Below are 25,118 nucleotides of genomic sequence, written 5' to 3'. Positions count from 1 at the left end.
TACAACAACAGTCAAAAAGCCTTGTGTTGTGTCTCCACCCTCCCTCTTTGGCTGTAGTTATATTTGCATTGAGTTAATTTCAGCACAAATAAAACAGGAATCACAGGAACTAATCATAATGCTAAAATTCAATGCCACGGCTTAGGACAAAGAGAAACAAAGTTTAGGACAGAGAGAGACATGCATGGCTCCAGGAAGGCCACGAGCACCTCTTACAACAACCAAAGAAATCTAACGTTCCAGTGCACAGACTTACAACCAAGAAAAAGAAAGCTATTACACAAATGCCCCTCATTTTCCACTAGTGTCATGTCAGTGCACGTTAAAGAACCCCAGGTGGTTGAAATTTCCGGAGCCCTTCACTACAGCGTCTCTCATAGCCTGAGTCACTTTCGGACGTTAAGCTCACCCATAAACCATAAACTAGTGTCATAACAATGAACAAATATCAGTGTGGCGAAAGAAATGCACCCTTCTTGCTTTTCAATGGCATGCAACACTAGCAGATGTCTCTAATAAGTTCAGCAACAATGACTGAGGCTTTGGCAACAATGTTGCACTACTGTGTAATCCTGTTTCCTCAATGGCGCAGGTTTCGCCTCCAGTCTTGAGTGGCAGCCTTTGGAGGTTTTGGCTGCACAGCATCTCAGAACACTACCTAAAACGTAAGACATACCCAGACCAAAAGATAAATTGTGTTCTGTCAATTTTTGGTGTAAAAAAAAAATGCGGAAATATTCTTCTTGTCCATAGGTTTAGAACTGTGCCCTTTGTATCCGAAATGCAGTGCAAGAACACTGAGACACAGAACCGATAGGAATAACTGCATGCAACTGCACTTTTATCAGTTTTCTTAAAACTTCTATTTGCCATCAGATTGCACAGCTTAACCAGGAGGATGGTGGCACCTGCCAACACCCCGCTTCAAAGGAGACACTCCTAACATCCATCCGTCCATTCATTCAGTGAAAATGTACCACTGAGAGAACGGAATCAAGCGCCACTACTATGATGCAAGCACCGGCAGTCTTTTTCAACTTCACTTTGTTTATTCCACTTTCACCATGAAATGTTTTTGATGACAAAATTCTGTTGATGTCAACAAACCACCATCACTTTCAAGAGCTGCTAATGGCTCTTTCTGCCAACACAATAGCGCACTTTTGCTGCACACATTCGACCAGTCAGATAATGCAACAACGCCACTCATAATGCTGGTGGTTCATGAACTTGGTGATTTCAACGAGTTCAACGAAGGTTCGACTTAAGACAATATGCGCACTCATTCCAACATGCAGGAAGCAAAGTGCTAACCTTATATAACTACAACCTTGAACCAAACTGCTTTGTTTAAATGCACTGCCGATCCCTCAGCAATGCCAGGAACATTTCGTTAAAGCGTTTTCGGCACACCGTGAGCTTGCATGGTGCAGCCCCGCTATGCCTTCAACCACAGTTATAAAAAATGCCTCTAGAAAGGTTGATTTGTGGACAAAGCAGTTTGTCCCATCACTTGTAATAATGCCACTCAAAGATGCTGCGTTCATTTTGTCAAAGTCTTAGAAAACCATCTTTAAAGAGGCATTCAAGCCATTACCGTATTTAAGCAATCTGCCCCAGAAGAACCAGCAATCTCAAATCCACTATGGGAAGCTACTTAGACACCTCCCTGGGTTTAAGGAATTCCTCGGACTTACAGACCACAAGAAAAGGACGCGAAAGGACAGGGTGTGTAATTCCCAAAGGACATCACAGTAAACATGCTGCCAGCCATAATCACAAGCCTGCAGAACCAACATGGGCACGAGAGCACACCATTTGATGATAAAAACCAGAGGGCATTCAACAAGTGATGGCCACCATATACGGGGTGTTGCACTGGTGGTGGTGATCAATAACCATGTTTCGCGCATGAAACGAGTCCTGTACTTTCTCTACAAGCACTGTTGTACAGCTTTCACTACAAGCAAGGTTCTTTCGTATTAAGGGGGGACACTGGTCTTGAAAAAAAATTTTTTATTAAGTCACAGTTACGAAATCTCCGGGGAACATGTATTTTTGTGTGCTGATTCTAAATATGTCATTTAATTTCATGTAAAACAATTCCTTGAGCACTTATGCACTTTTTATGCTAGTATTTTGTGGAGAGTTTTGAAGAAAACTTGCTGTGGGAAACTCGCTGAAATGTATGCCATTATGTTCTCTTGACACCAAGGAATACAATAAGGGTGAAAATGTCTTCCTGCCTATCATAGAACTTGAGTTATAGAGTTTTGAAGTTGTCGCTTCAGAAATGAGAAGAAAAGTGTGTATTCCTGTTTCTGAAGTGGCAGCTTCAGTACCCTATTAGTCGAGTTCTATGAGAGCCAGGATGATAATTTTACCCTTATTGTATTCCTTGGTGTCAAGAGAACCCAATGGCATACATTTCAGCGAGTTTCCTGCAGCAAATTTCCTTCCAAACTCTCCGCAAAATACTTGCATAAAATGTGCATAAGTGCTCAAGGAATTGCTTTACATGAAATCAAATGACACATCTAGAATCAGCACACAAAGATACATGTGCCCTGAAAATTTCATAACTATGACTAAATTAATAAAATTTTCTTTTAAAGACCAGTGTCCCCCCTTAACTTGAAGAAAAGAAAGTACTGAAGTTCTTGCCTTCCGAGACTTGTCAGCCACTTCACAGTAAGGTGAATTGGCCTTACACAAATGTCAGCCACGAGGTCAAGAAGAGCTTTGAAAACATTTTAGCAGAACTAGATGCTGATGTTTAAAAATACGCAATTACCCTCCTAAATAAACCCCGCACGCCGCCCTATGACCTCAACGTGTTATAATTTGACAGGTCAGTGCATAAACTATGCAAACTAGAGGCACGCGGCTTTTCCATTAACTCTGTTAAATAGTGGTCAGGCCCTCATGCATGCTTTATGAAGAGAACAAACCAGTGCTTCTGGGCAGAGGTGCAACTGAACTGCAAAACACAATTCAGCTGCTGGAGTTTTATGGTAGGTGGCGCCACTACTCGACTTAAATTTTCTGAACCTGTACAATGTACTCATTCAGCTGCTGGAGTTTTATGGTAGGTGGCGCCACTACTCGACTGAAATTTTCTGAACCTGTACAATGTACTAATTCAGCTGCTGGAGTTTTATGGTAGGTGGCGCCACTACTCGACTGAATTTTTCTGAACCTGTACAACGTACTAATGCCACACCACAAAACCCAGCCTGACCCTAGTCAGCATCTTCGGGGAAAAAAAAAACAGTCACTTCACTGCCCGCATCCCGTCAGGAAACAGTGGAACCGCAGGAGACTTTATAAAATAAATCTATCCACAAAATGCCATAATACAACTCCAGAAATTAGACAGCGCTGCTTTAGCAGTTGCTGCCTCTTTCTTTTTTTCTCGCGCGACAAAGTCCATAGACCGGTTTCTAGTTTTGCCTGGCACCTCCGTGCCTACAGGGCAAACAGGCTGTTCTCTGTCTTCTCATCCCGCTCCATGCGGTTCCTCGACGGTGGAGGCGCTGGAGGCATGGCTGGTCCGCCGATGGGCGTTGGCGCCACTGAGGTGGGCGCTGTGGTCGTCGGAGGAAACCGCTCCGCCGCTGCTGCTCGCTCCGCTAGGAACCGGTCGAACTCTGGCTCCCCCAAAGGAATGAAGTGGATGGGATGGTGGGGAACAAAGGAAAAAAAAAAAAGTCTCAAAACCATTCTTACAATGATCACGGACGGAAGAAAAACAAGCATACATGGCCACGCATATACATACACTTTCTCTTTGCAAAAGCAAATTAAGAGATAGCAACATAAACTGCCTGTGTGGTAGAAGCAGAACAGACACATCATTATTTCAGAGAGAAACCTTTTCCTCAAACGGAATATACAACAGATCTGAACTATGTAGTCATACCTTTAGAGTTTAGTTAGTTTAGTTTATGGGGTTTAACGTCCCAAAGCGACTGAGGCTATGAGAGACGCCGTAGTGAAGGGCTCCGGAAATTTCGACCACCTGGGGTTCTTTAACGTGCGCTGACATCGCACAGTACACGGGCCTCTAGAATTTCTCCTTCAAAGAAATTCCAGCCGCCGCGGCCGGGATCGAACCCGCGTCTTTTGGGACAGCAGCCGAGCACCATAGCCACCGAGCCACCGCGGCGGCTTGTCATACCTTTAGAGTTATGTTTTATGTTTCGTTTGGTTTAGTTTATGGGGTTTAACGTCCCAAAGCGACTAAGGCTATGAGAGACGCCGTAGTGGAGGGCTCCGGAAATTTCGACCACCTGGGGTTCTTTAACGTGCACTGACATCGCACAGTACACGGGCCTCTAGAATTTCTCCCCCAAAGAAATTCTAGCCGCCGCGGCCGGGATCGAACCCGCGTCTCTTGGGTCAGCAGCCAAGCACCATAACCGCTGAGCCACCGCGGCAGCCTCTTTGGAAAAGTAAATTAAGCGATAGCAACATAAATTGCATGCGCGGTAGAAGCAGTACAGACACACCATTATTTCAGAGAGAAACCTTTTCCTCAAACGGAATATACAACAGATCTGAACTACGCAGTCATACCTTTAGAGTTATGTTTTATGTTTCCTTGTATTACATTTGCACGCTGCACAGCATGCAAGTTAAAGAAGTGGAGATACCAGATCTTCCAGAGTGTGTTTTAGCTCTGGGATGATATGTACGATATCAGTAAACATGGATAAACCCGTGGAGTTCGTCAGCACTCAACAAAAAAATATTTTTTTCCGTCTGTACTTTCAGTTTTGGTTTCAGTTGCCAGACGATGGTTGCAACGTCATGAGCATAAGATCACGAGGGGCACACAAGAATTGCAATATAACCTATATATATAAATATGCGAGGAAGACGAAGCGTTTTCGAGCGCTGGCCCTCATTGTATGGCTCCTTGGCTGTCTCTTGTTGTACATACCTGTAACATCTTTTTAGAAATATACATTTCTACCCGTTACAATATATATAGTGCTATATTGCAACATCACAACCGTCTTTCGACTGCTGAAAGTTCAATTATAGATAGGTACTGAGTGTAGGCAAACTTCATGTGGTGATTAACATTTGTTAATGTCTTAGGCAACATTTGAAAGCAAGAACACACTAAGAAAATTATGGTGTCTCTAGCCTTTCAAGGAAGTCGAGAATCTTGAGAATCTGGAGCTGGGGAACATAAGTGCGCTGTTCTCCACCAGCTTTACCACTTCTTTATCTTCACTACTGAGCTTTACCGCGAGTGCAGTTGTACTTGACACCACAGAGACAGGAAGAAAAAACAAACGCGCCCGTGAGAAGCAATGTTTACTGTCCAATAAAAGCGATGCTGGTAAATGGTTCAACAAGAGCAACGTCGGTAATGGTCCAATAAGAGCAATGCTGTTAATGGTCCAATAAAAGCAAAGGTGTTAACAGTTCAATAGCAAACAAACAAAATTTCAGGAACTCCCCACAACCTCAGCTCCATGTACATACTCCCAGCATCTCGCAACTACATTTTGGCAGCAGTTAAATGATTCCACTGTTTCTTTGAAAGACAAAAAGAGAACTGAAGCATGCTTACCTGTGCTTGTGATAGACTCTTGAGCAGTCTCAGATGGCTAAGGAAAGGAAGCATTTGTGATTTCAGTCTCCATAAAAACTCAACAGACACACAGAAAATAAAAATCTGTTTCAAACCCATACAGTGGTAGATGGATGCTTGAAATGGTACAGGAACAAAGGCACTCAACATTTCTTCAACTTGCAGATGAAGCTCTTTCGAGTATCCAAAAAAAATTACCTCTTTTAGTTACAACACCACCAAAGCCTGAATGACAAACGAAGGCACATGAAGCATGTATCTACTGCATGTCCAGTTCAAAAGTGAGGTTTCCTTCATGTCCAAAAGCCTTTTATTCGTAAAAAAAAGGGGTCCTAACCAGCACTCATTTCATGGTGAGATGTGCTACATGTCTTATCTCCAAAGATGCATCACAGTAGAAAAAAGAACAATACTATGCTACTAGTTAATATGAGAATGGTTCTCTGGTCTTAAGTAAACTGTAACATTTAAAAAAAGTCCGTAAAGTAGCAACAAGCAATCACTCAGGTCACCAAGCATAACCATGCTTAAAAACCCTGCATTGCATGCATCATGCAGGTTCACAAATGGCAGGCAAAAGACACAAGTACATGCTTGACAAGCTCCCCGTATGTCTCCACCACGTATAGGCTTACATAAGCTACAAATTTTGGAAGCACAGGAGTGCCCAAGAACAATTTACTAACAAAACAATCGTGTTTAGTAGAAACACAAATTCTTTCAGGCCATGGAACAAGAACACGTGACGAAAAAAATTAGGCAGAACACCTACAAGTGTGGGACAAATAAAAGTGCCAACTCAAGTGTTCAAACACATGTACAGGGCTATAATTAATGGGACACTGAAGATAACACCATCCAATTTTTGCTACAAGCAAATTTGTTTGCTACTTTCTGTAGCTCCGCTGATGTCTGTTCAGAAGCAGAAGGCATATTTATTGCCGAGAAGTTCGGAGTTGGAAACAGTGGAACATTTTCTTTCTGGTACTCGATTCATAATCAAGACATGTTTCTAACAGACACCGAGAGAACCATAGACTCCGTGATTGCTAGCAGGATATGAATACCGGTGTGGTCTAACTTCAGAGATCCACAAAGAAAAAAAGTTTTTGCAGTTCACTCCTCAAAAAGATCTGTGACAGACTGCAGTAATACCTGCACTTGACATTCCAGTCCGAGAATTTTCTTTTTTTTTAACAGAATTTCCACTGCAAAATTTGGCCAAAAGGGAACCTTTGAGAGTGTTCATGAAATTTTAATAGCCAGAAATTTTTCACTCTTTCCAAGCTGGTGAATTTTCCCAGGATGCTGCAGGAAAAAAAAAGGCTACAGATAGAAATTTTCGGGTCTAAAATAATGGAAATTTTTGTTACAGCCATGAAACATCACTGCTGCGTTTCACTTTTTTACTTTTAACTTGTAATAACTCCCCTTTCAGTGAAATTAGCCTTCAATTTGCCTTGTGTCACCCCTTATGGCCAGTCTTGAAGCTGGAGCTGCTGTTCAACATACTGCTTTGAACTGATACTCCAAAGCTACCATAAAGCACCTTCAACCAAATGCAACGAATGAGCATAAAGCAAATCACCCGGCACCGCTCCTTCACAGCTACAGCCTTTTTCCGCATGCACCGTACCCGAGAGGCATCGAATTTGGCAAGTCCTAATCCAAAATTTCATCAAACACCTACCTTTTCCCTCAGCCATTCTTCCATCTCGTCAAAGTCCCTCTCCCTGTGGATCTATCATGCAGGATTGAAAGTAAAAAGGGGGGGGAGAAAGCTCAACCAAGGAAAAGAAAACCAACAACAACAAAAAAAATACAGTCTCTCATGCACAACGCAGGCTTTGGCACCGCAACCCGGAAGAAAGCAAGCATGTTTTTGATGACGGGAATAGTAGAAGGCGACTTGCTTGCACCTTTGACACGTTTACACGTATGTGGGCCAGGGGTGTTAAGTGGCCCATTAGTTACAGCCACACTGAGGACAGCTGCATTCAGTTATTAATGCCTCATCGTTAATGCCTTTAATGCCTCATCGTTGTAAGCAGGGGTTGTCGACAGAAATGTCACGCTTTTCAATTGGTCTAAACTGTCGTGACGTCACAGAGCGCGAATTTCAAATGGGGCCAATTGTACTTTGATTAGTAACCATGCAACCAATTAAAGGGATTGCATAGTGATGCTCCAACTAAGTGGGACGGAGTTTAGTTCATTGCTTACTTAACCAACTAGCCTAATTAAGCTTACTAGTCAGACCAGATAAATAAATAAAACCGAGAAGGTTCCTCCAGTCCCTTAAAGAGAGGTTCAGGTGTCCACTGAGATATGAGAGACAGATAATTTCCTTTCCTCAAAAACTAATTTACCGACGAGCAAGGCATAGAGCCGAAAGGGCGATGGCGTTCTGTGGACTCCCTGGCAGTGTTGCAAGACGCTATCGCGTTCCACACTCAGAGGCGAAGCTTAACATCGTAACCACGCATCAGTGACACTGGCAGCAACACCGCGCTTAAGGCTTTCGCCTCTCCGCGCTTTAGGCCAACAAAGCACCCCCTGAATTTTTGCAAAAACTTATTCCCCGTTTCTCTCTGGCTACACTGCCGCTTGTCCGGCAGATCCGCGCCTGAAAATCGGTGTCGATGCACGCATCTTACCTGTGAAATAGGCTGGCAATATCGACAACACCACCTGTATTTCGTTTTTTTTTGGCCTTTTCTATCTTATAAAAGCTCCGTGTTTGGAGAGAGTGCTAATGCAGTACACTGCTGATACAAGCCTACTTATATTTGTCCTCGGGGGGGGGAGGGGGGGGGGGGATATCTACCTGGTTCACACTGGGTGAGCAAAAGACACTGAGCTCTCAAAAATAAATTCATGGTGTTAACAGGATTACCACGGCTCAATGGCTAGCAAGGACGTCACACCACACCAGACATAATGTTCAGTTTAAGTCACTGGAAACAGGCTAGAGTGAAGAAACACAGCATGCAATAACTGGGCCACCAAACCCTACCTCGTGTGAAGTACCAGGGCGAACAAAGTTAGACAATGTTCAAAGAAGTCTGTTTTCTTTCACATTCTGTATCAGTAATAGTTTTTTTTTTTTAATGCACGCCTTAGTATTTCATTAAAAGTGCACATTTGTAAAGTGGGATACAAAACAACATGGGCTACATGTCTACAGCTACATGTCTCTATGACCCCCCCCCCCCCCCCCCCCCCCCCCCCCCCCTTCTTTGAAACCACACCAGTTAAAATTTTTGCTTTTCCATTTTCCAATCCCTAGTTCCCCTAGATAATTATCATACTATGCTGATTTCTTTTTTTCACTATGCACTAACACAGACATGATTTCCCCACTTTGCCCATCAGCATTATAAACACAGCTGTGACCAGCTACTTCCCTGCAGCACAGAAATCATATGACAAAGAACATCATAAAATGATCCAGGCAGGGTATCCCAAATCACGGGTAGTTACGTGTAGAGATTTTTTTTCCTGATATACAGTGACATAGCAGATGACAAGGAAAAAAAAAAACGACAGGCAGAGCATAAGCAGTGCTGAACCTCACCTCATGAAGGGCGTCCGTTTCCACCTGTGGCAGTAGGAGAGTCCAGCGTCAACATACACACAATGCAACACGAGTCGACAACAACGCAAACAAGGACCAAAAATGGGAGCAGATGATATGGAACGACAGCCAAGAGGCACAGAGTGCAAGCCCCACTGAACATGCAATCCCGAAAGTCAACGGCGATACGAGCCAGCAGCAAGAGCAGGCCAACACACTGCAAAACACTGCTGGAAACACTGCAAAAGCACTGTTTCTAGCAAAGGTACGGAAAGCTACTCTCATCTCGGAAAAAAAAAAAGGAGCTTTTGTCATCAGCACTTTGGTGGTATAATAGCCTCCATACTATGCCCTGATAATTCTAGTTAAATTTCAAATTTAAATTAACTTCCAATTAACAGGGGTAACAGGAATGCAAATGCGAGCTTAGCTTTGGTTTCAGGACAGGTTTCTTGCTGACAGATTAGTTAGGTTTTATGGTTTTAAAACCTAACTAATCTGTCAGCAAGAAACTGATTAGTTAGGTAGACCTAATGGTTGTCACACTCCTTCAGGCACATCTCACAAGTCTCACAGGGTCATATACACACTGAACAGCATTTGAAAAAAGCATGCATGTTCCCACAAACAGCAAAAGGCAAGGCTCCATTATTTTAAAATTAAAGGTCCCAACTTGCCCGCTAAACTCATCTAACTGTAATGACCCCAAACTTGCAGAACTAGACTAGACAGGACTCTGCCCAGAGCTTCGGCTTCTCTGTATCTTCGCGCCATACTGATACGGCCATCACGAGAACTGAAGTTTTCAAAAGGTTGACAAATGCTTTATTTGCCCAAAGTGGCATCTGCTTCACTGCAGTTGATCAGATGTATGAGTTTGAGTGAAAAAAAAATGTGGAGGAGGAGGAGGGGAGGCATACTAACAAGCAGTTATGAGGTCAGAGCCAACCAATATACATAAGTATGTTCAGCGATCCTATAGTTAGGTACTTGCTACAACTAGGCTGAAACCACATCTACATTAAGGGTAAACTCTGGGAGTTTTTTGATCATTTCGAGTTTACACTCATATCACAATCCTTAAAGAGTGCTCTCTCTGCCACAACACATCATTTAATAATTTTAAAACGAATTTAAAATGGCGAAAACAGCAAACCGAAACCCAGTCTGTAGCCGGGGACAGTGCTTTGCAGTGCGGCGATGACGTTACAAACATTACTAGAAAAACAATAGTAAGTGCACTGAATGGCTTTAGTGTAGTGATAAGTCCTTTCATGAAACATTACTAGAAAAACAAAAGTACGTGCAATGAATGCCTTTAGTGTAATGATAAGTCCTTTTGTGAAATGCCCTCAAAGTTATGCTATTGAAGTGGGGAGTAGGTATTAAAGTGTAGGGGGATGTTTGTAACGTTGAAAATGAAGTGCTAAACAGAAGCCGCAAAAACGACAAACTTTAAAATCTCTGTGCCAGAATGAAATGTCGAGTGGTTGTCAAACTTGGTGGAAGAAATCAAGAACGAGAAAAAAACGTACAGCTTAAGTTTCACCAGAACACAGTAAGCTGGAAAAACCTCCAGAGCTGCCCTAAAAGCGGGCATGTAGTAACAGCACTTCACTGTCCATTAAACTTCTGCACTGAGCCTAGCTTTTTACTGTGAGTGCCCCGCATCAAGGTAGAGGGCGCCACACACACACAGACTGCAAACTTGGACGCATGCACACAAAGGCCCTTGGGACAAATTTCTGGCTCAAGCGCCGACTCGCAAGGCTAGCGAATCCTGGCTCATACGTGAATATAATAAGAGAAGCCAGAGATGGCCATCCAAGTTTGCATCCCCTCACCTTCTGTCCTCGGACTTGTGCCAGGGCACCGAGGCCGACCGCCAGCTGGTCGATGTTGGTGTTGTCCGCATACGTGCTGCCACTGCAGAAGGTATGTATATGATGGCATCCGAACAAACACACACACACATCCTCTAATGACTCAGAACACAAAAGTTCGAGCTGTGCCTCATGGAAATGAATAGACAAACAATAAAAGATTCCTCATGCCCACACGCACCAACATTCCCCAAATCCGCGAACTCCATGCCCGACATGCGAAGAGTCATTGTCATCGTCGTCGTCAACTGCTAAACAAAGACCGCTGAGAAAAACCTCCCGTTATGCCCGTCTCACACCAGCCCACAACCATCCTACAAGCCTTCAGGTTTTCCAGCTGCACCACTCCACCTAATCCACTGGCACAGTCACCCACATCTTCCTTTTAGCATCAACTGTCCCAGTAACAGGGCACTGGCTATCTGTCGTGCACATCACGGGCCCTGTACGAGCCTGCTACCGCCTTTTGATTCCATCTAGAACGCGAGAACTGCGCGATCAGCTTGACTAGGCAGAACTTCCCTGCATGAATGGGAGGCTGTTTCACTCAGTGACGGCTGAGTGGAACTTCTGAAATTGCTACTAGAACCAAACGCAATCCAATAAGGTCATCTTTGACTGGACAGTGCTTAATGTTGCCTGCGAAATTCCGACAAGCACTGAACTATTTGATCAGCCACTTGCGCAGCGCTTCTAACGAAGTGACACTATCTAAACCGACACTAACAAAGGGAGCCTTTTGGGAATATAACCAGAGACCAAATCCTTACATGCACCGAGCTATTTGATCAGCCACTAGCACAGCTCTTCTAACGAAGTGACACTATCTAAACCGACACTAACAAAGGGAGCCTTTTGGGAATATAACCAGAGACCAAATCCTTACATGCACCGAGCTATTTGATCAGCCACTAGCACAGCTCTTCTGACGAAGTGACACTATCTAAACCGACACTAACAAAGGGAGCCTTTTGGGAATATAACCAGAGACCAAATCCTTACATGCACCGAGCTATTTGATCAGCCACTAGCACAGCTCTTCTAACGAAGTGACACTATCTAAACCGACACTAACAAAGGGAGCCTTTTGGGAATATAACCAGAGACCAAATCCTTACATGCACCGAGCTATTTGATCAGCCACTAGCACAGCTCTTCTAACGAAGTGACACTATCTAAACCGATGCCAACAAAACAAGCCTCTTGGAGCATGTAACCGAAGGCACCACAAGTGTGGCAGTGGTAACTGCAATATGCAGTCAGTGTGCATCTGAACTACAGTGGCGAGCGGCCACCTCTGCTCACCTGGGCTTGGAGCCAGCATCGACGCTGTGCCGGGACTGCGCAAACATGTCAAACTCGTCGCCCGAAGGTTTGGCCGCCGGGTTTGAACCTGCCCCACCAGTCCCACCCAGTGCTGGCACACGGGTCACAACGGTGGCAGCACCCACGGAAGCACGGACCAAAGGAGAAAGAAAAGAGAAAAGGGCAAAACTTGTTAGGAGATACAGCTGGACACAAGAACAGTCCAACAAGCCTAAGATTCATGAACACTGACAGCATGGTAATGAAGGTGTGCACCAAAAACATCACACAAGAAGCAAGCAAAAAAAACTGTCAATTAAAAACCAAGTTACTCCTTTTGAACATGCACAAAAGATGCCAACAACTGCGACAAGACAGTCAGAAGCAAAGAAACAGAAACGCCAAGGAAGGAGACAAACACAGATGTCACTAATACTGATACTGCTGAGTAAAAGGAGGAACTGTAATCAGCGGGGTACCTAGAGGTCCGACATCAATTACCCATTCAATGTGTGCAGTTCAGGGACTAAAATGTTGTTGATTGGGCAAAAATTTAAAGCAATACTGCAATACTGTATACTGGGCATCCCAGCTAAACCTAACAAAGTTTTTTAAAAAAGTCATTGTCCTAGGAGAGTGAAACCGAGTGCTGTTGAGAGCCATGTGGCACAGACTGCAGCATTTCTTTGTCCTGTAAAGTTAGTTATGAATTATAATTAGCTAACCTTTCAAGTACTGGCTTCAGGGAAAAAAGTACAAATTCAGAAGAAGTGAACCTTGTTGAAAAACAGTAGACAAAGATTTACATCAAGACACCATTTACACGGACTTTTTTACTGGCCTAAAAACAAAGCCTATGAAATAGACAAAACTGCACTTTTTCTATCATGGTCAAGAGTAGATGTAAGCATGAAATGCTTCGCAGACCAACGAGGAGCCAAAGACAAACTCTGAACGAATGAATCTGCTGTCTTCCATCTTACCAAGCTTCTGGAAATCGCTGGTCACGTCTGGCTCACCCAAGTCGATGAGGGGTGCCGCATCCGCTGCAGACGAACTCTGCAATGTCAAAAGCACATCCATGGATGGCTAGTCGCACCCACATCACACAATAACAATAATAATAATTTCAACGCTGCATGGTCAAGATGCACTAGAAAGAGAATTTTCTCCTTGGTGCTCAGGCCATTTTTGCATTAAAAATTTCAAAAGTTTCTTTTTTTTTTTTCCTACTTCATATAGACATGAAAAGCAATATATGTACTACCAGCAATGAATGAAACGCGAACAAGGAAACTGAGATGCCAACACAAGAACAACAACTTATTACCGCCTGGAGAGGAAATACAAGCAAGGTTGGTTAACACTCCTAAAGAAGAGTAATCCCACATTCATAGTGAAATTTCCTTTTGCTAGCATTAAGCGCAGTTGCATTGTTGTATTAAGTTCAGTTGCAATTCAGCAGTAATAAGCTCAGTTGTTTCTCAAGGCTCAGTTGTACTGTTCGCGTTTCATTTCTTGCTGATAGTACAACACAATCGCTAGCTTGAGAACAACACCAGCAACTACCCCAATGGGACAATTAGTGCATCCCCTCACCTCACTCTGTGTGTTGTTGGCGGCAGCAGGGGTGGCAGAGGCGTCCTTGACCTGCCCCGTGACGATGGCCGTCCTCCGCTTCTCGAAGCGCTCGTAGCGCAGGAACAGGTTGTTCATGTCGTCATTGATCCGCAGCAGTTCACCTGCCATTCAGTGGGGGGCCAAAGAGCAAACTGCATAAAACAGCACTGAACAACACAAAACCAGCTCACACACCAAGACTACCAACAAAGGATTACAAAAGCAAGAACAGGGCAAGAGATAAGTGTCCCCATTACTCCATGCCACCAGTACATCAAAGATATGCAACTAGTTGCATCACAATAATACTATTGTGTAAGTCTGACCATCTAAACCATGCGGAATCTCAGTAACAATCTCCAGCTTTATGATGACCTGTTACTAGTAGGCCATTACGGCTATAGTAATCATACCGTAAGCAAGCCTATTTTTGTTGGTCTCGTAACCCCCCCATCATAAGAGACTGATACAGTGGAAGCTCATTAATTCGAACTTCATTAATTCAAATTAGTTGATAATATGAACTGAGCGACTGGGTTTGTCAATGCTTCACTGGAGTCTACATAAAACAGCCCATTAATTTAAACTTGAATCGATTCCGCCACCCATAATATGAACTATGCACCTGTGTGGGTAGGGTGGCTAGCCTGGGCATGAAGCCAATCGAGCAATGGCTGAAGAGGATGGGTGAACGGGGGGCTGCCACCGCATTAACCCTAACACGACAGTGGTAAGAGATTTGTATTCCACTGTTGATCGTGAATGCTGACTGCGTTGCTTTTTGGTGTTAAGCCAAGAATAATCCAACCAATGCAGAGATTGAGCAGATCAGGTGCATTGCAGCACCACCACCACTCCGGGTCTAAAACCATGGTCATGCACTGCACGCCTCTGTCTCTGTTTTCCTGTGTCCTATGGGTCCTTTGCGCCATGTTCCGTGTGATTGGTTGCAGTGCTTGACTAAAGTTAAGCCTACGCAGGCGTACCACGGTGTAGTCATTTAGTATTTAGTCTGTCTGCAGTAACTACAGCACCAAAACGCATCAAAAGCAAGACTGAAACCATGCGTGAAGCCGACACCAGACCATTCCCGGAACGGGATAGTACTGCCAAAAAGCATGCACACTGGTTTGGTGATTCGAGACTTGCCAGTAGCAAATTTTGCCAACTCGCAAATTTTGGAGGTCCTCAAATTTACAAATCGGAGTGTGCCCTATGATTGGCCCACTGGTGGTCATGTGGTGCTGATGACGTAACAGCCCTCACAGTCATGTCCATAGGCCACGTGGAGGGCTCATATCGCTACTGACCCAGGTTGCCCTCCCCGGGCTCCCATAAGGCTTAACGCTCATGTGCGGCACCACGGTGGGCAGGTTGTGGTGACATCACACAAGGTCACGTGACCTCTCTTGACCAGTCGGGGAATTTCGTGACACAGGAGCCAGAAATTTATGCGAGACCACAACCTAAATGCTATCGCATTAAAGCAAATTTCGACGCTGCCATTAAATAAAAGATAATGAATTGAAACCAACTCAACAGCTTGATCGTTTGATCGCCCTCTGCATTCTGAACTGTCCTCCGATCACTTGGTCTTCATTACCTCTCTCATGTCGGCTGCATTACCGCTTTCTAAAAGTGACAGAGGGGCTTCCCACACACAGAGGCTGCTCACCTGTGACCTCCTCGTTGGCCACCTTGTTGATGAGCTCCACCACCCTTGTCTGCATGGCGTGGCAGGTCTTCTGCAGCTCCTGCAATGGGAGGGGAGCACAGGTCACAAGTCTGTCAAGGAACGCCTGTGCAAACGGCAAACTACCAGGCATTTTCCCAAGCTTGCATAAAGGTGACATGTAGTCCGTGGGCTGACGTTCTAGCGATCAATACTCGTAGCCACTACCTATCATGGGTAAATGACACAGCACGTCAACAAAGCACGAGAAATGAGAATGGAAACAGGCAGACATTGTGTAGTGTAGTGTAGGGTTCAATGGCGCATAAGCGGCTAAGGCTATCAAGCGCCAAACACAGGGTATAAAGCAGATATTGGTCCACTGGAATTCAACACCTTGAAAGCAAGGACTAATCATGCCACCACTAAACCACTCTATCAATTAGAAAACCTCACCTTTGTGTTGCCCCTCACATCAGGGTACTTGTGTTCAATTTACCCAACGGGCATTGAAACCAGGGAAAAGAAAAGGGATTCATAGTGCTTTTAAGCTTATAGGTTTTAAACACAGTATCAAAGGGCTTTTTTAAAATTCTTATGCTGCATGCAGTAAAAAATTCAGGGGGGCACTTTGTTGACCTAAAGTGTGGTAAGGCGGAAGCCTTAAGCGCGGTGTTGCTGCTTGTGTCACTGATGTGTGGTTAAGATGTTAAGCTTCACCTCTAAGAGTGGACCGCGACAGCGTCTTGCAACGCTGCCAGGGTCCACAGAACGCCATCGCCCGTTCGGCTGTGAGCCTTGCTAGTCGGTAAATTGGTTTTTGAGGAAAGGAAATGTATCTGTCTCACATTTTTCGGTGGATACCTGAACCTCGCCGTATCGGGAAGGGAGGAAGATGGGAGTGAACGAACACACCGTATTCACTAGACGCGCCTTTGTTCATTCCAAACCATCGAGCTGACATGGCGGAGTGGATAGCGTGCTCGTCTTGCACTCCGGAAACCCTGGTTCGATTCGCCAACTCACCCAATTTCCTACTCGGTTTTATTTATCTGGTTTGACTAGAAAGGTGAATTATGCTAATTGGTTAATTAGCTAAACTCAGTCCCACTTACTTGGAGCATCACTATACGATCCCTTTAACTGGTTGCATGGTTAGTAGCCAAAGTACAATTGGCCCCGTTTGAAATTCGCGCAGTGTGACGTCACGACCATTTCGACCAATTGAAAAGAGTGACATATCTGTTGACAACTCCTGCTTACAACGATGAGGCATTAAAGGCTTCCGCCTTAAAAAAGTGTACACAGATGCAAGAGAGCTTATGGAAGTTTTCATCGGTAAAACAAAAGGAAAAAAGATAGCAGCCTCTATGAGGTATTCCATAGGCATTCGATATGCTCTCAGCATTCATACCACTGCCAGTAGTTGAACCCGTAAGGACACCTGTAAGATGGGAACTGGGGTTCGAAGCAGTATCCTCAGCCCAGAATCGGCCTCCCATAGCAGCCCATATAATCTACTGAGCCTATCCACTTCGCACACTTTTTACGGGAGCTCCCATTATTGATGGGGGCGACTTATCATCATCATCTTACAGGCCTACCTAAACAATGATATATTAGACTGGGACAACACCGGACACCATAAAAGCCGAGACTATGTACTTTCTTGTCATCAAAGAATTCTTCAAGGCCCCCTTGAACAGCATTGAATTCCAGTGAGCCTACACGTGACATCAGAAAAGCACAAAGGTTGGCCCTATGAATGTGCTGCATTAAGCACAGAGCTGGGAGAGAGTGACATATGACAGGTGTAAGTTTAAGAGATTGGAAGCGGGCAGAGTGGGTGTGTGAACAAACGCGGGTTGATAACATCCTAGTCGAAATCAAGAAGACTGGTTTAGTTTGGTTTATTGGGGTTTAACGTCCCAAAGCAACTCAGGCTATGAGGGACGCCGTAGTGAAGGACTCCAGAAATTTCGACCACCTGGGGTTCTTTAACGTGCACTGACATCGCACAGAACACGGGCCTCTAGAATTTCGCCTCCATCGAAATTCAGCCGCCGCGGCCGAGATCGAACCCGCGTAATGGGCTTGGGCCGGGCATGTAATGCGAAGGCAAGATAACCGCTGGTCCTTAAGGGTTGCGGAGTGGATTCCAAGAGAAGGCCAGCATAGCAAGGGGCGGCAGAAAGTTAGGTGGGCGAATGAGATCAAGAAGATCGTGGGGATGCGGTGGCTGCAGCTGGCAAAGGACAGGGTTAATTGGAGACCAGACAGGGGAGAGGCCTTTGCCCTGCGGTGGGTGTAGTCAGGCTGATGATGATGACGAGAGAGAGAGAGAGGGAGCAGCACCCACCTGCAGCAGCTCCCACTCGCTGCGCTGCTCCTGCCCGGGCACCAGCTCGGCGAGCATCTCGCCAAAGACGGTCATGTTGCGCTGCACAATGTCCAGCTCCCGGCGCAGCTTGCTCAGCTGCTCAGGGGTCAGCCCCACGGGGCTCGGGGGCAGGGCCCCCGACTCCACCTCGCTCTGCGCGATGGGGCGGCCCCCGTGCGCCACGTACGGGTTCACCCGGGGCAGGGTGGAGGGTGGCGGCGCTGTTAGTGGAATGCTCTGCAAGGAGAAGGGGGGCAGGACAGGGGAGGGAGAGGAGACATCCAAAGATAATTTCTACCAGCAGGCAAATACAGCCAATGCACTCCCTAGGTGGATCACCCACAGTTTGCACTCTGAAACATGCCTTGATTATCATTCCAGGTAAAGTAAAAGCTTTTAGCGCAAAAACGACTAAGGACGGGGACAGAACACAGACACAAAGGAGTGCTTTGCTGGGCGAGTTGGTTCATCTTGGTAAAGTAAAAGTTTTTAGCGCAAAAAACGACTAAGAAAGGACGGGGACAGAACACAGACACAAAAAAGCCCAGCAGAACGTGTTGTGAAAAGGTAGTGAAACTTGCCAACTAAATCTCCAAGCGAATGTGAGAAACCTGATTAAACGCAATTTGAGAAGTCAGGGAAAACTTGTTTACACCACAGAATAACCACCTCGCATGGTCAGCATTAAAAATGCGATGCATATTTCCATCAGTTACTATTACACATGGTGACACATGCACCAAACAGACTGCTGCAAAATTTCATAACCTTGCTTAGTTCAGCTATCACTGAAAAAACAAACAAAAAAAAAGAACATGCTGAACATTGATTTGATTTGTTGGGGCTTAACGTCCCAAACCGACTCAGGGTATGAGGGATGTCGTAGTGAAGGGCTCCAGAAATTTTGACCACCTTATTTTATTTTATTCTTTGTTTCTCCTGCGACACTTGCTACAGTATTATGTGCTACGATGTGTCTGCCCTGTCTTTCTAATCTGCTGTCCTCCCATTTACCCTATATCTACAGACAACTTGACAGCCTTTTGCTATAAGCTTAAAACACACAGGCAGTCCCAACTTTTAAGAAACAAGAAAAGATTCAAACACAAAATGAAATGCTTTTAATCTAGAGCTATAACACGGAAAAATAAAAGCACTATAATGCAAGCTCCAGCTTAACTGCAACCACTTGCTGTTCTCTATCGTGCACTGCAGGCTCACGAAACAAAATTACAGCCCACTGCCATTATCTATATGCAGATGCACAACCTGACATCAACACCACACTCAGGAGGAAAACACCTCATAGGCACAAGCCTTGATGACGCACAGAGAAAACTGCTGAAAACTAAACATTTTGACAGATTTGCCTGCCTGGTTGGGTCTGAAGACTTATAATAAACTATGTACAGGTTTAAACAGACAAGGGAAGGGGAATGAGGGGCTCGTTATAAATATGAGAGAAGCCAACAGCCACAGAAACCAAGGGGCACAGGGGATTTTTTTTTAAATTTATTTATTTATTTGTGGTGTTGATCAAGTAAGAATATTACTGAATATGTTGTCGCTTAAAGCTAATTGATTAGAAAAGCAGAAGAAAAAACAACCACATGCCGCCAGTGGGATCCGAACCCACGACCTCCGAATTCCGCGTGGCTGTTGGCCTCTCTCATATTTATAACGAGCCCCTCATACCCACTCTCTTGTTTGCTTAATTGCTTAGCGAGGGCCTCGTTTGTGGCAGCCTTGATGCCATAGGAAGCATAAGAGGGTTCTCACACAGCTTACATTCTCGCCGTTCGATGACGTTCTACGTCACATCAGCGGTAACTCAGGACGTGCTACGTCCGCCGCGTAAGAGCGTGGGTGGCGCTGGTGAACACTCTAAAGGTTAGGTTATTTGTAAACATAAATACCCCCGAAAGCAGAAGAATTGACAGCCGTCGCCGTAGCTCAGCGGTAGAGCATCGGACGCGTAATTCGGAGGTCGTGGGTTCGGATCCCACCGGCGGCATGTGGTTGTTTTTTCTTCTGCTTTTCTAATCAATTAGCTTTAAGCGATAACATATTCAGTATCAACACCACAAAATAAATAAATTAAAAATCCCCTGTGCCCCTTGGTTTTTGTGGCTGTTGGCTTCTCTCATATGTACAGGTTTGGTTTGGTTTGGTTTGGTTTATTGGGGTTTAATGTCCCAAAGCAACTCAGGCTATGAGAGACGCCATAGTGGAGGGCTAGGTGTGTCTTTGAAGCGCAGGTCGGAGGCCATTGATCAAAGACGCGTCACGGCAGGCAACACACCCAGGGGTCACTCCGGAACCAGCACAGCACTTCATTCACCTCTTCGTCGCACCGCGTGAATGGCTGCCGGTCGTTCCCATTACAACTAACACATCTCCAACTAAAAACTTTAATTTGAAACCCGACGTTTCGGGGCCAGCTCGGCTCCTAATGACTTTAGGGGTGACTGGGGGCAGTCCCAGTCACTCCTTAAGCTGCCCCCAGTCACCCCTAAATAAAGAGCCAAGCGAACTCCGAAATGCTGGGTTTCTAATTAACGTTCTTGGTTGAAGATGTGTTAGAGTTCATTATGAGAGCAAACTGCAAACAGACTATTTGCTTACTATTTATTTTACCCTCAACATAAAAACACGCACACTTAAAAGCAGAGAGCAATGAGTTCCAACTAACCGAAATGACTTAACAGAAATGATTATGCAAACAGGCACGGTGGTGCAATGATTATTCACCAGACCACAACTAACCAAGCACGCGCTCCCCGCCGCACAACAAATGGCCCTTTCCCGAGAGCGGCTGCACCCAACAGCAGCAGCACCGGGCTCACCCTCTGTGGTGTGTAGATGGGTGCCATGCTGTCCAGGTCAGTCATGGGGAACTCTACACCCTTGTTCTTCAGGTCTGTGTACACCTGGACAACACCCTGCATGTCCGGGTGGGTGCGGAACGCATCCGCCCAGCTCTGGAAGAAGAAGGAAAGATCCACCGGTGACCAAACTGCCTTGCCAGGAGGCTTCGCCGCAAGTAACACATATCTCGGGAGCCCTCAAAACACGTCAAAGTGGAATGACCTTCAGCGCTCACTCAGGTTCACAGCGCACAACAACAATGGACAGCTGTTGCCTTCTCTGAATCATATGGCTAGCTGTGCTGGCTGGCAAGATGCACGTGTAAGCATACTCTTCCAGGCGGATATTTATCCGCTAAGCAATTGTGGCCTTAGAACGAACACAGCTTAGAAAAGTATTTTTAACAACCTTCCTTTCTGTGCGAAGAGAAAAACCAGCAAGCCACTCCAATGAAGTGAAAGAAAAGCCTGGCCTACAGCTTCATTGCACGCTGTTTCATGTGAGGCTGACAATGTTCAACTGACATGGCCAGGTTAATACCCCGGGTCACATCTGTGCCTGGAAGTTAATTTATTTAACACACAATGCAATGGTCTGCTTTAGTAGTATTAGACCTGCAAAGTATAAACTGATCTAAGTCGTATTCCATTCAAGCCAGACCATTAGGTACCTCAAGCTTGAGGAAACATTGATTCACCTTCCTCGCATGAAAAGCATAACGACCGATGTGCCAAGAAGTCACTACAGCCAAAATTATTCACGCGCTTCAGAGCCCTGTTAATGCACATTCCAAATGGCAGTAACGCGCATCTCGATTCCATCCCGTCAATGGCACAGAACCCCCAATGGGATGGGATTTAATTTTGCAGCTTCATGACTTTTGTGCAACTTTCAGTTAAGCAGTGCCACCCAGTGGCAAAGAAGCATTTTATTAGGATGGCACACAAAGCTATTAAATGCAAGGCATTTAACAGCTGCTATGGCAAGAATGGATAAACTACATTTCTGGAAGAGGGTGTTTCAAACCTTCTTGCTGCAGCTCGCTTTTTTTCTCTCGGCTTTAATCTGCTCAAAATTAACCCCATGAAAGTTATTTACGATCTCCTCCTGCGTGTATGGTACTGTCAGGCCAGATGCTTTCTGAAAGGCTTCGGAGTCAAAATCTGCGTTTAGAAAGCTGTGAGGCAAGCCATGAGGTGCAACCGAAAGTTGTGGTTTTGTGCTGTAGACAGCACTCACTTCAGCGAAAGAGAGAGAGAGAGAGAGAGAGGAAGAGAAGGAGGGGGCACCTGGATGAGGCTGAGCACTTTCTCCTGGACGGCCGTGGGGGGGTCGTTCTTGGGGCCAATCATCTTGACCAGGTCCTGGACAAAGTCCTTCTGGGACACCAGCAGGTGGAAGCGCCGGCCACAGTTCTTCACACACGTCTCCAGCACCTGCGAGAAGGGGGCGCCACTGTCAGCCGCTACAACAGTGCGGTCCCACATCGCACTGTCCATCACAACTCAAGAACAAAGTGGCAAATGTCATTCAAAGGAGCCCCTCCAGCTAATAGCGTAAAGCCAATTCTCCCCCTTGACCGATCCCCTTGAGCTTGCTAGCGGGGAAATCACAGGAGGTAGAAGATGAAAGGGGGAACAACCACGGCTTAATCAGATTCCGCAGTGCCATGAAAATCTGTCAATGCCACTGTGCCACTGACTGGAGGGCCTCCGTTGAGGAACATACTACATGTGCTGTTTCGTTCTTGAGCTGTATTCGACTGTAACAGCATCCTTAGAATACAAAAATGAAAAGAAAAGGAGGAAAGAATATGGGAGAAAAGTAAAAAAAAAGAAAAATGAATAAATAAAAAGAAGGAAAATGGAAAGAAAAACAAAAAAAGGGATGAGGACGAAGAATCTGAGACAAAAAGAAAGGGAAAATCAAAACAAAAAATAGAAATGAGAAAAAAAAACAGAAAGGGGAAAAGGGGGGGGGGTCTCAAATTTAAGCCTTTGTGTTGTGTTGTGTTGGGTTTAGTTGCGCAAAAGCATCTAAGGCTATCATTGCGCCAAGCTCAAGGTGTAGGAAAATTGATTTCTGTAGAATTTTATTCAAAAGCGAGAAAAATCGGTGGCGTAATGAGCCTAAAATTTGTTTCTGCTACACTGCAATGCTGGGAAAGAAATTTTGGAAATGTTAGTATTAAAACCTTTAAAGAAGGTCGAGTAACCTCATCAAATTCAACACTATCAATTCCGATTCCTTGCTCTTATTCAGGCACCTGTGTTGCACTGCAAGCTTGTAAGCAGTGCCACACACTCGCTGCGTTCAACGGGACTCAGCGCGACTGGCTGGAAGTAAATGTGGCAACCCAATGCCAATGGAACTCTGGAGCCTCATGAATAGGCATTCAGCGCACGCCTAATGAAAGGAAGCTCGGAGATAGAAGGGCAGGGCCAACAAATAAGCACATGGCAATAAATTACGAGCACAGGAAATGCATACCGAGGGGGAGCCCCGATGTCTACAGAGCAGTCATTAATGCCAGTCGGCAACACGGAGGGTCACGCAGTAGCTCAGTGCAGAGAGATCGTAAAAGCTGAGACCAGCTGTGGCAACAGGAGCCCTCACGCGTGGTGGTAACAGTGTGTTCGCAGCACTGAGGCAGGGAACGTGTGATTTACCACCTTCCCAATGTCCAAGCTTGATTTGGAAGTGTTTAGCTCCTAGCTAACTGCGATCGTTCAGTTATTACAGCCTTACAATCCTGAGTGTGCCCCTAATGACTACAATTTCCTGAGTAGCATCTAAGCTATTAAGGACTGCTTAGATTGATGGTGGAAAAAACAGCGCAAACTAAGACAGAAAACACAGAAAAGAGGGGAGACACTACAAGCGCTGACTCGCACGTAATCTGTTATGACGTACGCAGTCGTGGGTGTTTTTTTTTTTTTGTATATATTCTGTTCTGTTCTTTCTAATAAACCTTAGTTGCGAGTAAACAGCGCTTGTAGTGTCTCCCCTCTTGTTCTGTGTTTTCTGTCTTAGTTTGCGCTGTTTTTTCCACCATGAATTCACACCAACTAGCCCAAATGTCTGCTTTGCTGCTTAGATTGGCAAGGACTAGCAATACAAATAATGCATATTACGAGAGAACTTATTCCTTAAGACATATTTTAATTTGACAACGCCAACACAAAACCCAGGAATGGGCATTTTAACAGCTGTTGCTGTAAAAAAAAAAAAAAGAGGGGCCTAATAAAATGTGAAAAAAATTTATCTGAACTGATACCCTCTGGCAAAACATTACACTCAACTGCGTGAGCAACTGGTGATATGTTTGTTTTTACATGCACCGTTGTTTCTAATTCACATTCAGCACCTCACCACGTACTGATGCCACATCATGATTCAAACATGACAGGCATTTCAATATACTTAGACCCATTGCACCGCCACCTGACGCCCAACTTTCACATGCGGGTTATGTCACCAGTTAGAAAGTCAATGACTAGACGCCAAGACTGACCTCCAGAGAAGCTCACATATTGTCCAACTAAGAGAGTGTTTTTAAAGAGCAATGATACACTCTGAAACCAACTGGCAACCCTAAGTATAAGGGAGATATTTTGCCATTCACGCAATCAGATAAGAAAGTGAGTAGATAAGAAGGCTCCAGAGAGCAGCTGAACAATGCTTCGGTAAGAACGCACATCACAAAGAAGACAGATGAATGAAACAATGCAAAACTGTAACCCCTCTGAGCTTCATATCTTAGCTGAACATGCTGGGGCAACTTGCAGCTATTTCTGCACGGTTGGCTGCAAGGCTGCAAGGTTGGCTGGCGTGGCAGTAGCTAAATATGGAGTCTGAAAACTGGTACGAGCCAATGATTTAGTTGCCCAGCACGTTCAACGTTCAGAAGAAAAATGCCCAGTAGAATAATTTGAAAACAATCTTGAACAAAACCTGATAAGGGAAGCACGTGCCAAACCCCACCGACCCAATATCAGAGTGTTAACTAAAAAGGAACAACATAAAGCTGATGAAATACATGGGAAGAGGCGATAAAACGGGCTTGCTTGTTACTGCTTCTGAGCCGTATCACTCTTTTCGTGCCATTTCTCCCAATATCTCAACAGAAACCAATGAGTCTAGCTTTCAATTCTACTCACTTTTCACATAGCATATATTTCCGGTGAGCAATAACTTAAAGCTCC

The 25,118-nt window shown here is 45.0% G+C and overlaps 1 protein-coding gene across 1 annotated transcript in view; it reads right to left on the bottom strand.

The window, feature by feature from the left end:
* Positions 1-3,278: 3,278 nt before the first annotated feature.
* Positions 3,279-25,118, bottom strand: part of LOC149349000 (TOM1-like protein 2) — a 30,346-nt gene continuing 8,506 nt past the window's right edge. The window contains exons 4-15 of the mRNA XM_089541099.1: positions 22,203-22,349; positions 20,892-21,026; positions 18,025-18,282; positions 15,669-15,747; positions 13,973-14,115; positions 13,357-13,432; positions 12,374-12,485; positions 11,030-11,111; positions 9,186-9,209; positions 7,299-7,349; positions 5,588-5,624; positions 3,279-3,650 (exon numbers count right to left, since the gene is read on the bottom strand). Of these exons, the coding sequence (XP_089397225.1) occupies positions 3,469-3,650; positions 5,588-5,624; positions 7,299-7,349; positions 9,186-9,209; positions 11,030-11,111; positions 12,374-12,485; positions 13,357-13,432; positions 13,973-14,115; positions 15,669-15,747; positions 18,025-18,282; positions 20,892-21,026; positions 22,203-22,349 (1,326 nt within the window). The 3' untranslated portion in view covers positions 3,279-3,468. The remainder of the gene's footprint in view (positions 3,651-5,587; positions 5,625-7,298; positions 7,350-9,185; positions 9,210-11,029; positions 11,112-12,373; positions 12,486-13,356; positions 13,433-13,972; positions 14,116-15,668; positions 15,748-18,024; positions 18,283-20,891; positions 21,027-22,202; positions 22,350-25,118) is intronic.

The sequence above is a fragment of the Amblyomma mixtum genome, chromosome 4, assembly GCF_055824585.1.
Source record: "Amblyomma mixtum isolate Tamu chromosome 4, ASM5582458v1, whole genome shotgun sequence".
NCBI lineage: Eukaryota > Metazoa > Arthropoda > Arachnida > Ixodida > Ixodidae > Amblyomma > Amblyomma mixtum.
This window is presented reverse-complemented; position numbering and strand designations above follow the sequence as displayed.